This window comes from Pleurodeles waltl, chromosome 1_1 (genome assembly GCF_031143425.1).
Source record: "Pleurodeles waltl isolate 20211129_DDA chromosome 1_1, aPleWal1.hap1.20221129, whole genome shotgun sequence".
Taxonomy (NCBI): domain Eukaryota; kingdom Metazoa; phylum Chordata; class Amphibia; order Caudata; family Salamandridae; genus Pleurodeles; species Pleurodeles waltl.
Window position 1 is genome coordinate 819,951,634 of NC_090436.1, and position 16,756 is coordinate 819,968,389.

Here is a 16,756-nt window from a genome sequence, read left to right on the forward strand (position 1 = left end):
CCTGGATGGGCTTCTGAAAGGACGATTATTGTATCTGAATCGTTATTGATATTTGGACACTGCACGACTTATGGTTGAACATCGGGGCACATGAGGACTTCAGCTTGTCATCTGGCATTGCTCAGACAACTGCAAGAGAGAGTGGCAAATGTGATCTCTTGTACATGCTTTATCCTGCCTCATTGTACTTGCTCAGTGTTTATACGAAAGTAAATAAACCCTGTTTCAAAAAAAATATGTACATAATTTATAATTCCAAATAATTTATTTTATTTAACACTATTTCTTGTCAGGGGCGGCTCACCCGTAATAGCGGAAAAGCGTTGCTCGCCTGCGCAGAATCAGTCAGTGAAAAATAAAATGAGAATAAAACCATTTCATAATCTAAAGTAGTGGGTAGGGTTGGGGGTTAGGGGATTGGTAATTTTAAAAAAAGATTTACCTGCCGCTGCCTGCCGCGTTGGTCCTCCTCTTCTCCCAGCATGTGCCACAAGCACAGGCTCCCCACCCAATCCAGACGCTGCTCTCATGTTATACCAAAGCATGAGAGCACCGCTGGAAATGGCCTGAGCGGGCTGGTCTGACACTCGCTCAGGCACATGGAGCCTGTGCCTTTTTCTCTACCCAACTGAGCAACACAGCTGGGTTGGAGAAATAAAAGCGTGCTTGTCGGTTTCGCTGTCCTAAAATGGCTGGTCAAACCGGCGTGCGCACTTACAATGCCCACCACTCCTCCTCCCTGCCGTGGCCCCACCGTGCATTCCATTGGCTCAACCAGTCGAAAATAAAATGATAATAAAATTTTATTATTATCATTTTATTTTTCACTGCCTGACTCTGAGCAGGGGGGGACGCTCCTCCACTATTATGGAGGAGCCACCCCGCAATCTTAATATTTTTCTTACTGTCTGTCATAGCATTCTTGTCCTTACTCTGTAGCATATTCACCCAGTTTCTCACTTTATCCACAATCACTGTGTCTTAAAAGCCCGAAGGATCCAGGAGCCACTCTGGAAACACCCTAATGACTATACAGTACTAATCATTGTTCCACCCAAGCACATTCTGTGATGTTGCATTTTACTCCTCTACTAACTTGCTTTGGCAACTCGTCAGGGTTGTGAACAGCATGTTGCTGGCATTGGCCTTCAATACTTAGTTTCTCCAGTGAAATATTTTCTCCCGCGCTGCTGCAAATCCGTTGTGCGCCAGAAGCTGGAAGGTCCCACGCCACCATGGACAGCTCAACTAAGAACCACTGAAGAAATTGGAGACAGCCCCGCCAACACTGGCCAGGGAACCGTAGGGGTTAACCGGTGGAATGTGGAATGACTTTCATTCTGACTTGGGTTCACGTTGCCTTCCCCAGCGCCACAGATAACTTCACTGCCTGCAAGTGACCCACTCGGACGCAGCTCCCGGTACGCGCGCGCTGCTTGCAGTCACGATGAGCATGCTTTTAGTTCGCGCGCTCCCCGCTGTTTTATGCTTCCTCTTGGCCCTAAGCATGGATGAGGACGAACAGGATGTCTTGACTGACGAGAGCCTGGATGTCAACCTGCTGTCGCAAGCCCTCCTGCACCTCGGCTTCGTGCTGAAGGAGCAGGTGGCTCACACCAAGGAGGAGATGGCCCGAGTCTACCAGGAGCTGGAGCTGTTCAACCGCTCGCTGGCCGAGTTAGTGCAGCAGATCGGCGATTGCGAAAGGGCCAGGGACATCCTAGCCCGGCGCGCGGAGGAGCTCGGACTCCAGGGCGGCGAGTTCGTGTGGGTCTCCGAAGAGGCCAAGACCTACCTCAGCCAGATGATGGAGCTGGAAGCCTTTCATCGAGCCAAGATGCAGTCCTTGGAGGAGCGGCTGGAAAACATCCTGGACTTGGAGACACAACTGATGGTAGGACGGCACACAGCACTCACGCTAGTGCTTATAGCTCTTGTTATGAGTTATCACCAGGGCCGCTGTAATTATGCGGCAGGAGAGGGTCAAATTACGCAACAGGGTTGAGTAAATTATGAGCAAGCAATGCAAACTGTGCGGCATAATGCAGCGCATTTTGTAATATTATTTCGTCATTTTTAAACGTGGTAACACTGCCTCGGCATTGGTTGCATCTCTTTACTACCCTTTTAATACCCAAATATAGCCTTAAGCAACAGAAAGGTGGCTCGCCCAGCTTTGCAAAGTGTCAACAATACGTGTAGCTGCATTTTAAGGAACTTTAGAACCGTCTGAGCTAGAAACACAACTTCTTCGTTAAAATCTACAGATTATGCTGCAGATGATGGTTTATGTGGCAAATCTATAATTATGCGCAAATCACCGCAATCAGACAATCACATATTTCCAGTGGCCCTAGATATCACCCACGTTTTCACTGCAACACCATTGTAAACACATAGAGGAGATCCCAACAGTGCGAGTTGATAGCTGAATTATTATGCCTTTAGTGAATTGGACTCGTCACAACCTCACCAGGTGTACAATGTCCAATATAAATAGTGCAAATGGACCGCCCAATAAGCGCTATATGAATATCAATACAATATAATTAATTGCTTTAATTATACTATTCAGATGATCTACTAACTGGCTGCTAACCATTACTAGCTGTTGGACCCCGTTTCTCTGATAGTGAACACTGAGGGCCCAATTCACCAAGAGTTACGAGTGTGGAGTTTCCGCACTGGTGAGGGAATCTCCGCACTCAACACTGAGGTACAGAGATTCCGCCCCTGGCACGGAAATTCTGCACTCATAACTTTACGAGTCATAAGTCCCTTTGTGAATTGGGTCCTGAATGTGCCACATTACTGAACATGGCTTGTATATGATTCTGCTGATCACAATCCACATGGTTCCCATCGGTGGATTCCTTTTATTGTATCATTTCTTTGAGGGTTTTTTTATAGCACCCACCGCAGTTCACGTTTCTAGTGTGGCCTCTGCTTTACCACACACTTCACCACTTTCTAATCAGTTGCTTTGGCATTTTCTTTTTGCCCAGGCTTTGTTGAAGTCTCAAGACGTGCGAATCGATGACCTTTTCGCAGACATGGAGACCCAGGACAAAGAAATGAATGCCCAGGAGGCAAGACTTGAAAATCTAGTAAAAGAGGTGGGTTTTGTTTCACGGCCAATGCCTGCACTTGGCAATCGCAATTTTAAACCACAAGCGCTGATGCACTGATATCCCAGGATACCATATATGTTGTTTTTAGTTATTTCAATGTAGTTTTATAATAGAACGGAAAAGGATTACTTCTAAGCGCTGCATTAAATGGACAAGAGAGACCTGTAGTGGAGGAAAGGTTGTATAAATATGCTCATTTTTTGTTGAATGAATGCGCTGTGCGGTCTTTTTGGTAGTACACCATGCTTTTTGCTGTGAACAGCATGTTTTTTTGAATGACGTTTTAAGAATCACAAAAGGTATATTTTGAGTAATCTTCATCATAGCAGAATTGTGATATGGACATATCTATTAAGTTGTTGACCTTGCCCCTTAGGGACCTTGGTTCAGATGGCTCGGGATGTTTGCATAGAAATATTTGTTTCTCTGCAAAACAGCTCAGTCATCCCGACGATGAAAATACAAATAAGGTAACATAAATGCATGTCGTAGTATTGATCAAAATGTAAATACATGTTATGCCATTTAAATATGTCAAACGAACTGCTTTCATATAATCCAAATCTGTTGTAATTTGGTGCTTTTATAAATGGTACTTTCAGAATGTGGTGGGGCATACCTACTAACCAGCATTGCAGTCACAGAAGCACCCTAGGTAATGCTCCTGCCAGTAACACCTCAAACTGGCACTTCCCAGTACACAAAGTGGATTCTGATTCGCAAATGGCAGGAGAGTCAGTGCACACATAGCATGTCCTTACTAGTTGCAAGGGGGAGAAGGCAGCAAAGCTCCATCCTGTAGCCACAAAGCATGGAAAGACGACCAGCTGCAGAGGGCAGGTGATAAAACCTGCAAAAGCGGGTCCTGTCCAGTTAAGACAACTTGCATTGCGCATGTGCAAGCATTGGACATCAGGAGGAGCTAGGACACAGCGTAAGGGAATGCTGACATAAACGCTCTCTGTCCACTGGAGCTAGTCGCCCTTATGTTTGTTGATTTGTGCTTTGGGGTGCGAGGACAGTACCTGCCTCATTAATATTTATGAGGAGGCTGGTTCACAATTCATCATGCATAGCCGTTTTGCCCTGCACACAAGTGATACATTGGGTGCAGAGCGTAGGTCTGTTTGTGCATATGCCTCCTGTGTTTAAGGTGCTCTGCCACAGCCAAAATGTTCATTGTGAAGTGCTTCGCTCCTTGGAGGTAAGCAGTACTAAATTTGTAAAAAATGATATTTCAGGGCCCCAAAGTTTTTCTTAGGAGTTTTCCACCGCGGCTGCGGAGTGCTGGCTGTGGTTGCTGAATACCAAGGCTGCCTTGCTATTCCGCATTATGCCTGTTTCTTCCATCACCTTACACTTCCTGTCTCTATCTGACTTTTCAGATTGTTTTTCATCCCTACTTTCGTAATTTAATGAATGAAAGTCTGTACATATAGTATTAACTATTGTGTGTGATAAAATGTAAACATGTGGTGTAAACTCCTGTAATTTACTGTTATAATAATTGTAAGATCATGAGCACTGCATTTGATGTGTGTGCTATGGTTTATATGGTAGGTGTGGGAGCTATGGTTTGTGGAGGTAACCATAACTGGGGAATTAAAGGGATTTTTTGGCTTTAAAACGCAACCATAACTATACTTTAACTGTTGATATACATCCATCCACCCACCGATCTATTCATCTAAATATATAACATATATGTGGGTTTGGGAATTTCATGGTGGATGGATGGTCATAAGGTAGTGGGTGTGGGCATATGAACATGGCTGTGAAGTTGTCTCATTAGGTGTTCAGCGCACGGTAGCTGTGCATAGGTATAATGGTTGGTATGCTGTTATATATGATGTGTGAATACCTATATGATGTATAGTGTTTTGTATAGACACCATACACCCATCATTTATAAATGATGGGTGAATGGATGAATTGTAGTCACTATGTTGGGGTACGAGGTTAGTGGAGATATGACACAAGATGCCGGTAACATGTTAACTTTTGAATCTCATTACTATTAACTTTTTACGGTGAAGCCACAGTTAACATCCCCCTGTACCACACTGCCATGCTTCTGCAGCTCTTGTATGTACCCCCACTTTTACTTTGGTTCTTTTGCATCTCCGCTGACTCTCATCAATGTGGCCCCCTCACCCTTAAATCCCCTGGGATGCCCCTGCACTTTTGCTACCCCTGTGTCCCCAACCTGTAACTTTATCAAATCTGATAGGTCTGGCTTGTAAAAGCCAAATTTCTAAATCTCCCCTAATGTTCAGAAAGATCAGAACTGTTTTTTTCTAAAAATTAAATTGAGCACGAGAATTAATGATTTGGGTTCCCAGTGTGTGGGCTCAATTTTCTAGGAATCTCTTATCATGGTCACAAATTCTGGGAGATATTTAAACAACGTCTGAGGAAGTTAATATAGAGCTCCCTGGGAAAGGAGGGGGATTACAGGCCTGTACCCCCCACCTGGCCTAAGGGGCAGTGGGAATTTACTACTCCTGCCTTGACCAAGGGTGGGGGGGGGTAGCATGTGCTCCCATCTGTCCAGGCAGGGGACTACAAATTACCTACCTGTGCCATGCCAAACAACAGAGGTAGCGTGCAACTCCATGCTCCCCTCCATCTTGCCCATTTAGCATTTAGGACCCCTTCCTTCTATGGGAATGAGCCTTAGTGTGTGTCAGGAAGTGGACTTTTTTTTTAATTTGGACCAACAAGTACAAAGAAGTATTTTTGCCCTGACGCATTCAAAAGTTCTTTTCACAACTGACATTAGATGCACAGGGACTTTTCAACAGGAATTCATTGAGTATTTATAGTTTTAGCCTTTTTTGTTTTTGACCACTGTGTAAATTTAGTTTGTCTTATGAATCTAGAGGAACTAACTATCATAGAGGGAGCTAGCGCTGCTGGATAAGTCATTTGATCTGTTCCCAAAATGTATGCTCCATATACCCAAGCTTTAAGTATAATGAATTGCACTGCTAACACTGCATTTTTCCTCTACTATATTTTTTAGGTAGCATCCCGGAAAAGAAAACTGGGAAGCCGAAGACAAAAGTAAAGTTTCTACCTTCCAAGGAGCAGAATCCACGTTTTCGACTGTTATTAGCGGTGAAACACATGACAGAGTGTGTTGACAGGTTCTGAAACCACTTTTTAGTTGGCAGCAGTGGCGGCTGAACCTAGTCTCCCTCAGTTTCTCCCTGACTTACCCATTCTCCTTATTTCACTCAGTCCCACTCATTCTGTTTCATCCAAATTCACCGTGACTGACTCAAATTAACTAATTCTCACCCAATCCCAGTCATTTTGACTCAGTCTGACTCACACAAAACTCACTTTGAATCACTCAGTCTAACCTATTCACAGTCAGTTTTGGTAGTTAACACTTAGACACATTCATTCTCACTGACTTCCTCATCCCCACTAATTCTGATTCACTCAGTACCACTCTGACTCATAATCACTAATTTTCACTCAGTCATACTCATTCACACTCACTCTGACTCAATCTCACTCGGATAAACTCAGGGTCAACCATTCACACTCAATCTCACTCATTTTCAATCAGTTTGACCCAACCAGTCTCAGGCATTCTCACTCTGCCTCCCTCATTCACTGAGGCTCACTCAGACGTTGACTCAGTCAGTCTCACACACAGTCAGTTAGAATTACTGTCATTCTCACTTGTACTCACTCTTCCTATCACTCATTCTCATTCACTTTGACTCACTCCTTCATTGACACACTTGCTCACTTTCACTCACACACACAGAAACATAAATATGATCACACATACACTCTGGCTCTCGTAAATAGACTCTTATGCATAAACACACAGCATCAAAAGCATTTTGTACTTACCTTGTGGCCTGTGCAAGTCTCGTGTGCACTCCTGCTGCTCCTTGCTGCTTCCATCGCTTGACACTGAAAACTCGAACATGTGCAGTCACAAAGTTTTAGTTCTGCTCTTTCACCCCACCCTTTCCTAACTCTGTAGAAGTTAGCAAAGGGTGGGGTGACTGGTGAGTTCGTGTGTAGCTATGGGCACTGTAGGCCTTAAGCCTCCTGCACCTGTTGCTACTTTTATGTGTCACACCTGATGACGCAGAAACGAAGGTTTTACATTTATTAGCGCATAAACGTAGTGCCGCAATAATCAAGTGTGACTTTAACCGAACTAATAAAGATTGTACGGGGACAAATGTGCCCTCAGAGTAGTTCGCCAACATTTATAAGCGTGCTTTATATAACGTGATGTATTAGAATTGTACTAATCTGACATAACCGTAAACGTGTGCCATGATTTGCTTGTTTGAAATGTTTTAACTTAGCATAACTTTAGTGGAGGCTTCGGCCTAGTTGCCTTGTCTCACGGTTTAGATGCTCGTGTTTTTCTAATGTGCTAATAAAACGTGTATTCTTGCTTGAAGCTGTACTTTTCCAGTGAGATCGGTTCACATGCTTATCTTTAAGGTTTCGTGCCAGCCTGGCATCTTCTTCTTTGCTCCAAGGTCAATCTGCAGGTGCAGACAATGGAAGCTCTGAAAGTGAGTTAATTGGTAAAATATGTTGCAACTTATGTTCCCGACTCCAAGGATAATGTATGCCTAGGTAGAAGCTTGTGAATTGTTGTTTTGATTGGACAATTTGAAGCCAACCTATGAACCCTCCAATGGAAGACCCTACTGGATTTGAACTGTTGATTATTTAAACCTGGTGCACAAGAAGAAAGCAGCCATTACCCATTGCACCCATTGAGGACATTATTGCCCATTGCAGCCATTATGGCCCATCTTGCCGACCTCGTCATTTTGCCATCTTCTACGATGCCAATTGATGTTCGACGCCATTTTGAATGAGACTTTGATGCTTTCTCTAATCGAGAGAAAGAGACTTTAAGTAATTCTCGCCCTAGAGACTTTAACTTCGATTTGCCCCTTTGCATAAAGTAGTAGTTTTGTCCTTTTATCTTGCCGCTGTGAGGCAATTGCCCCGTCCACCCTGCCCCCTTTGCCCCGTCCCATGCTGATCGAAACCGGTACCTGTGAGACGAAGACTTCCTTGAATGCTGATTGAATTTGGTAAATATGAAAGGAAAATGTACAATTGCATTGTGTTTCTTTTTAGGTAACCAACTGCTGATTTTTGATAAGAGCCCTAGTTAGGAGTTTTCCAAATCAATGTTGCTAAATTGTTTTTTGCATGAAATCCCACATGCAGATGCTAATTTGAGGTTAGATGAGGATTCATTTGTTGCACGATGCAATTTGAGACCTTGTTATGCTGACTAATGTATGCAATTAGCCCATTACAGATTATAGTTTTAGTGGTTTGCGTTGCTATCATCGAATGCATTGTTATTCAAATGCTGCATAGATTGCATCTTTTTCGCCGTTATGGACAGCTATTAATGTTCATTTACATATATCATTTGGTGTTGAGACACATTTATATCGTGCTAGCTTTGTTAATATAGGGAAATAAATTCATTAACTTTGAATAAACTGGTGTGGTTATTCATGGCCGGAAGGTCATGGTTCGCCGAAATGTTTTCTGGATTAATTGTGAAGTGTTATGTTGATCAGGGCATTGCTTATGTTCGTTATTGATTATTGATTTGATTAAACTGACTAATCTCGGGTGAAGAGAGCCCCACTTGGTCAAAAGATTCATCGACCCAAGAGCGTCCAAATACAGGTAATTTATTAGGACGGAACGCTCTATCACACCGTATAAATCACAGATGGGGAGACACTGAGGTGTGACAGAACACTGAGGCCAGGACTCGGGGTTTCTCCAACCCTGGATAATCTCTGATGATCTGTGTAGGCGCCTTATTATTCACTCTTGTTATATGAAAAACAGATCAGAAAACAAGGAGGTGTAGTCCTGGAGGCCTAAAGAGGAGGCCGTCCCTGGTTGGCAGAAGTGTATTCAACACCTCCTTCAGTAAAACCCATCTTGGTCCAATTCAATTCAAGGAAAATGTCAGATTTTCATAAAATGAAGCATTATGCTAATGTATGAAACAAAATAAGCTCTGCACTTGTAATTTCACAAGAACATTAATCTAGTGTGCCTACTCTAAACATTGTTTTCCAACTAGCAGACACCTAATTAGAAACAATCCTGTGAAAAGAAGGTGTGTGGTATGGAAAACAATTCCTTTAAAAATCAAGGTCTTCAAGCATTATCTATGTCCACATCATGTGTCATATGCTTGGCTTCAGCCATTCTGGGAAATTGGGTTGCTTCGAATTAACATGCAAATTCACTTGTACGCACAAATGCCCTCTAAAAGGTATTCTCTTTGTAGAGGTATGTTGGTATTTTAATCAAGATGCCTCATCTGTGAAGGTGCCTACAACCCGAGAACATGAAATCAATGTACTGTTTCTTCTATTCTCCTGCTATTAAAACTTCAAAATATGCTTTGAAACAAAACCTATTTCTCACATTTATGTCTTCTTACAAAACTGTTACATAACATGTGTCCTTCAATACTCCTACAAGATAATTTAATTCTACTATAAATTACATTGAAAAAACACAGCAAATGTATCGATTCGATATATGATTAGGATTAGCCATGAAGTGTTGTGAACTCCCTGCTTTAGCAGCTACAGCGGAGGTGGTGTTCTGTATAGGCCTCTTCTCGGCAAACAAAAGCTGAAAATTACCGTTATAAAGCAATACAGCATGAGTGGAAAAGCAAGAAGGGGCAAGGAAGAACTAAAGGTGGTTAAATAGAGAGGGAACGTGAAAGAAATAGTGATTGGAAGGAAGGGTGAAAGGATGGATGGATGCGAGGGTGGATGAATGAGTGGGTAGATGGATGAGTGAGTGAAAGGATAAGTTAACGGATCAGTTGATGGACAGGTGAAAGAATGGTAGAGTAAAATGATTGACGGATGAGTGGGTGAAAAGACTAATGAATGGAAGAGTGAATGGTAGGGTGGATAGCAGAGTGGATGAATGTATGATGGATTGATGGCAAGATGGATGGATGGATGAATGGATGGATGGATGACAGAGTGGGCGGATGGATGGCAGAATGGATGGCAAAGTGGATGGATCAAAGGATGGCAGAGTGGATGGATGGAAGGATTGATGGATGGATGGAAGAGTTGAAGAATGGATGGAATAGGGGCAGATTGAATGATGGATGGAAGAATAATGGATGACAGAATGTAAAGGTGAAATAGTGGATGTCAGAGGGTGGATATCAAGGTGAAAGGATGCATGGATAGATGATTGTATGGAAGAGACAAGGTAGCTCTTCTAGGGGAGGGAGGGGGGCTCATTGGTTTTGCTTGCTTGGTGCCATCAGGGATTTAGTTGAATCTGCACGTCATTTGCTAGAGTTGGGTTTAGCATTTGGGTTGGGGTTAAAGTTAATAACTCAATTGAAATTAGTTTCATTGTTTTATAGTTTTGTGGTTTTTGTATGCTTTAAACTGTGTGTAATGATTTAGAACCAAATACCCAACATTAAGGCTTAGTAAAGAGTTCTCTGATGCGGTATGTCAAAGGGGACACCGCTTTGGGCAACTATGTGTGTCCTGGCCAGAAATTATTGAGTCTGCAAACTCTGGACCTGATTTTTCCAGGCCTGGAGACATTGGGCATGGAGACATCTGCAGAGCTGCAGGGGCTGCACACAGCCCCTGCCATCCACATACATCCGCATAGGGGAGAAGAAGGTGCTCCCCCTCATCTGGGGAAAAATAAATCTGTCCTGCTTCTGCCTCATGCTCTCATCTACCCTGCCACAGACAAAGGAAAAAAACACCTATCCATTTGCCACCTAATCTTTGTGGGCGATGAATGGCTACAGATTTGGCCTGTTGTTACCCAGGGGAGTTTGCAAAACATATGGTATTGGACTTGGTTTTCCAGAGTCCAAATGTTGTTCCCCATTTCGGATTAACCAATGTGTAACTTCTGCTACCTCACAAGGAGATACTGGCCAGTAACAAAAATATCAAACCCGGTATTTCACTGCAGAGGTAACAGGGATCTTGGAGTGCAGCCCTAATATGGTAAAGATCAAAAGTATGGGGGAATCCCATTTAACGTAATGTGCAGTGGAACAGGAACGTTGTGATATAAAAAGACAACATTCAGCTCTGCTGGGTCACTCTTCAAAAAAGGAGTATCTTCCGAAAGCAAGCCACTATCGCCATGCACGTGTACAACTTGAAACAGGAAAGAACTCTTGTTACCTTCAGTTATTCCAAACAAAGTTCAGACCTGTACCATCATTTAAAACACTGCAGTTCGCAACTTGACTTTGCTGAACAACTTTTAGTTTAAAAAATCTTGCAAAGATATACAACATGATGGACCACGAATATCAAAACATGGACACTAGTGCAAAATAGCTAGTTCTAGATTAGCTTTATTTATGGGCTCTTTGGATACATAAACAACTTCCAATAATCAAATAAACAGCATTATGACAGAAAATTTCAAAAGGATGTACCTTTCACTGATCGTGAGAGAACTACTTCTTGCACAACTGACCTGAACATATCAAAGATGAAAAAAAACAATTTCAGGATTGATAGTCAGTTAGTAAGGCGGCATCTACCCTTTAGTCACAGAAAATGAACTGTTAAGCCAGTGAAGTTCACAAGTACCAGCACTATCAACAAATAGGCTGCCTGTCATCCTTATAGTGGTGGATCAGAATGCCCTGCCCAGCCAACACAACTCCTAGCGGATCGGCGCAAAGACTGAAGATCTCAGGCAAAATATGCTTGTGTCACTCTTTCGGAGCTCATCAGTGCACTGAAGTTGGTACTGACTGAGAAAAAATAGGTAGAAGAGAGCCAGATACCATACATCTTAAGGATGAGTAAGGAAAGGAGAGAAAACCTTGCCCACTCAGTTCACTGTAAAATGGATACATTTTCCATTATTCGTAGGGTTTCTATGGAGTTGAATGTAATGCAGTCTCCCGCAAGCCCTAAAGCTTCCTTTTTTTGCTCTGGAACTACTGCACAAAAAGGTGGACTGATAAGCTCACTATTTGGAAAGTAGGTTACCGAAATTTTAATTCATAAAAGAATTCCATCAATCCACAACCAGAGGTCCAGGCTTTGATTAGAAATGACCGTCTCCCAGGCCCAAACTTGATGCGAAAAACAAGCTTTGTCTTTAGGCACTACTTTAACCATAGCCTCATGCTTTGTTAAGCACCGAGAATGCCTGACCATCTCCTGCACGGGTTAGGGTGGTAGTAAGATTTTTCGGGAAATAATTATTTGTCTGGATTGGGAGCAAACAATTACATTTACAAACCAATCTGCCCATATTATGGCTATGAAGTGATAGATTTTACATGAATATAAACCACGACAGATAACGGTATCATAGTGTGTTCTAACGCAAACTACGTATATGTCTAAAAGGAGATTGGTATAGCACTTTATCATCCCATCCAACCATAAGGACAGCCCTTTCTGCCAGTTCATGAGGGGTTTACCCTCAGCCTGTAAGGTCAGTGGTGTTTTGTCCCTTACTCTCAGGCATATCCTAGCATTCAACAAAATGAAAGTATATTAAAGGTGGTTGAAGAACGGCTCCTCCACTTAAAACGGAATAAGGTTTTAAAAATTTTAACCAAGAAAGGAATTACTAAGTGTCTATGGTTGCAGTTGACTGGGACATAGGCACAGATCTCGGCCATTCTTGATGAAGTTAGAATCAGAACCTTACAGGTTGCACCAGCCAATAGTTCGACCACCTGACTTACTCTTTTTACAGAAGTCCAAATGCCCTAGTGAGGCATGACAGCAGGGTCCATTCAACGAGATCCTAACGAAGATGGATACTTGATCTTCGAGGCTCTGCTGGAGCCTTGAGTTTTGAAGCCAAAAGCCCCAAGTGGGACAAATTTGAAAAAGGGAAGCATCCGAAAACGTTTTTTTGCTGAGATCACTTTGCTGCCTTTTATGGAGCTCCCATTTCACTGTCAAAATCTTCTAGGTGGCAAAGCAAGATACTATAGTCAACAAGTGCTCCACAAGATCGGTTACTTGATTTCAGCAGTCCCATGATAACACTGAACTTCCTGCAAACAAGCTCTGATCGGACTAATAGAGCAAATCTTGTCAACCAAAGTTGCGCCTTTTCAGGAAGCCTTGACAATTTTCCCTCATCTTTCGGAGGTCAAGCTATTGACTTTTAGAGACAATGTAAACGTTTTCTCAACTTTATTTCTTCATTAAAAAGCAGGATTGTCTAACTATGAAGAAATATTTATGAAGAAATCGCAATGAACAAATATGCATGATACATTTTATTTTAGATTACTCCAGCAAGACTAAAAATAGAAATGTGTAACTATATTTTTATTTTCAATAAAAAAAATGGGATCTAAAAATAAAAGGGTAGCATTGTTAAACGTAGTGTTACCAATACTATCATTATTAGTGTATATATAGATTTAAAAAGAACTTAAAATCATCGATCTGCAACATTCTGCAAAGTAGTAATAAGGATAGGGTATGTGCTGAGTGAGGCTCAGAATTATGGTTTGGTTTGAGGGTTAGATTTAGGGTTATGGTTAATGTGAGTGAGAGATGTCAACATCATTTGTCATTATAAAGGGATTTGTTACAGATGCCTTGTTTTTCTACTCCATCTAATTTTAATTGAAATATTAGTTTGAGCATTCTTCATGGTGCATTGTTTAGAATGGTATTTCCTCACAAAAGTGTTTTTCATTTCAAAATAAATCCTTGGTGCTTAGAAAAGCAACAAAGCTCCAAATCATTTTATTTAACTTCTGCACTTGGGCAGAATTTACCTCATTAGCATTTATCTTCTGCAGACTCTTACCCAAGAGTGACACTGTTATGGAAAAACAAAAAGGAAGACTTCAAGAAGTAAATGATCTTTCACAGAGTTTGGAAGCAATAAAATTATAACATCCTAAAAATGACCATCAATGGTTCTGAAGATGTCTCCATTTATGTTTGCAGGTGCTTTCTCTGGTAGTATGTTGCCCTCATCTTGTGTGGAAAGGAAACAAATGAATGATTACCACTCTGAGGTCATGAAGATGATCCTGTTTTTAGGAATTTATTTTGCTCACTTATTGTCGCACCCTATTACTTCTCAAACTTCTAAAAAAAATATAAATTGTATTGAAATATTTATGCCACATTAGACTGCAACTGTGTTGATTCAGTACTGATGCCTTTGCGTGTGAGGTAAAGGCTCTCTTAAAAACAGTAACTGCTCTGCTCTGAAGTTGAACATTTTATGTTTTAGCCTTTTCAGTGTTGTAAAAGAGTGAGTTACGTAATTATATAATATGATTGCTTAAAAAGTATAAGTCAAGGTTGGAAAAATATTTGAGGCCAGGGTGTGACTTTAATCCTAGCACATCCCCATATTGGTCCTCTTTCTTATATTGTGTATCACATATTAATTACATCCCTAGAAAGTAATAGATTTTAATAAAAAACAAGGGCATGCACAAATATATACCTAACTACAAGCTAATGCAATCATTTTCTCCTTTGGCCTTTATTCAGAAATAAGGTTTTGCCATGTAACTTTTATTTAAAGAATTCGTATCAATTTGCAATCAGAAACTCAATAGTTAGATGAATTTAGAAAACAACTGAAATAATTTTAAGAGGACTTGGTGTCTGACATGAAATAAATATGCAACTTTTCCCATTTTCAAAATAATTTAAATACCCCTGTCACTCCACAGGATTTCCATTTTGTTGGACGTGCGCACACTACAGGTAAGATAATAAGGATTTCCATTGTGTCTTGGTTTGACATGGAATGCTGGCTTTCCTCAATGACCATAAAATCCTCTGAGAGTTGCTGTGCAATGAGAAAAGTGACACACAGGTACCACCTTGTCGAAGTTGGCAGGGCAGGTTCAACTACCACAGTTGCCTCACGGTCAAGCCTTATGGAAATTGGAGGACAAGTATCACCATCTTGTTCTTACATGCAGATGTTTAGTGGGCCACATGCAGGCGATAAGGTGATATTAAAAGACAAAATGGAAAAAAGCCACCTCCTACAAAAGGTTCCAACAAGAATCCTAAAAGAAATCATCAACGTTGAGAAAAAATTGATACACATATATGAAACTGAACATTATAAATGATGTAACGAATAATTTTATTGTTAATCCTAAGTCAATATATTTGGGTATGATTGTTGGTAGAGAGAGAGTTTTCCCATTTTTTTGTCCTTAGAGCGTTCGTATATATATGTAGATATTATTGATTTAGCATTAACAATAAAATTATTTGTTACATCACTTATAATGTTCAGTTTCATATATGCGTATTAATTGTTTGCTCAATGTTGATTATTTCTTTCAGGATTCTTTTGTAGGAGTTTTTTTTTTTCCGTTTTGTCTTTTGCTTGTCCCGTCCCGCTCCTTATTAACCTTTGGGGTACCCATTTCCTGATAAGGTGATATTATTCTCATTTAACTGGCATTAAGCATGTCTCCGGCCTCATGGACGCAAGAGGTAAAACCTTGTTTAGGGAGGGCGTTGAACTCCATCCACCAAGTTTTAAAAAGAGGTTTTCCTTCCTCCTGCTTGAAAATGTTTTTATGATGTTGGCAGTGTAATCATGCAAAGTAAACAGAAACCGAAAATACCAAACAATGAATAGCCCATTATTAATTAATAATATTTCAGAGAAGCAAAACCCCTCACTACTGCATGCATAATACACTCATAAAGATAAACAAAATACTTCATTAAAACGTTACCTAAATCATAACATAAATTAAGTAATATTTTGACACATAAACAACATGCCCCACTGCAAGTAGAGGAGAATTATTTTCTGACGAGGCTGTTACACTAGGACAGTGTACACTTGTACTCCAATTGAAATCTGAATTAGGCCTATGTGTTGCTGATCCAATTAACGGTTTGAAACAGGTGCTCTACAGGCCTGCTTATGATTAAATCATCATGTGATGGTTCTCTGAGGCCACCTTGTGGAAGATCGAACACTTATAAATGTGCCTCAACTCCCTTTATGCATTGCATTGGATCCCAAATGAGATAATTGGACTTCAGTTATATGATGGACAAAATTGAGTGCAGGACTTCTGAAGATCAAAATTTACATTTTGGAAAATTGCCACGTGGATTAATTGCTTTAAACTTGGGGCACACAATATTCAAACAAAAACACAGTAATAAGGATGTATCTCTAGATGTAATTACAACACCTAAGTTAAAGTATTTTTATGTGCCCTTGAGCCTAGGATTATTACCTCTAGGTACGATGACTTGTAAATCAGATAACTACAAGAACATCTCTCCTTATTGAACATATCAATGCTGCATGAAACTCCTTTTTAATATTTTTCATGGGTTGTATACAGTATGCTGCGGCCTAAATATTGAATTAAAATCAATCTTCCATCCGGAAGGTTGCTAGACTTTACTTGTGCTTTTTTGCAAATGTTTGTAGACTGGCTGTGCTGAAAGGCAAACAGCCCTTGGTTCATAAATTACCTCTGAAAAGTACCCTTCAGTAGTTTATAATTATAGTGATATTAATCGTATGTTAGTTTAATTCTGTAACAGCTGTGTGAAGCGTTT

The 16,756-nt window shown here is 41.0% G+C and overlaps 2 protein-coding genes across 3 annotated transcripts in view; one reads left to right on the top strand and one right to left on the bottom strand.

Annotated features, from left to right (window-relative positions):
• DOCK8 (dedicator of cytokinesis 8) overlaps window positions 1-16,756 on the bottom strand; it is a 709,540-nt gene that overhangs the window by 288,153 nt on the left and 404,631 nt on the right. The window lies entirely within an intron of this gene.
• LOC138284809 (angiopoietin-related protein 3-like) lies at window positions 1,201-8,641 on the top strand. Its single transcript, XM_069224019.1, has 3 exons — window positions 1,201-1,894; window positions 3,006-3,116; window positions 6,157-8,641. The coding sequence occupies exons 1-3, from the start codon at window positions 1,448-1,450 to the stop codon at window positions 6,199-6,201; spliced, it is 603 nt and encodes a 200-aa protein (XP_069080120.1). The 5' UTR covers window positions 1,201-1,447; the 3' UTR covers window positions 6,202-8,641.

What these genes read in the sequence shown, in the direction of transcription:
- LOC138284809 (XM_069224019.1), top strand. Translation starts at nt 1,448, where the DNA reads ATGAGCATGCTTTTAGTTCGCGCGCTCCCCGCTGTTTTATGCTTCCTC. An exon ending in ACTTGGAGACACAACTGATG is followed by an intron (nt 1,895 to 3,005) that starts GTAGGACGGCAC and finishes CTTTTTGCCCAG; the next exon opens with GCTTTGTTGAAGTCTCAAGA. An exon ending in TTGAAAATCTAGTAAAAGAG is followed by an intron (nt 3,117 to 6,156) that starts GTGGGTTTTGTT and finishes TATATTTTTTAG; the next exon opens with GTAGCATCCCGGAAAAGAAA.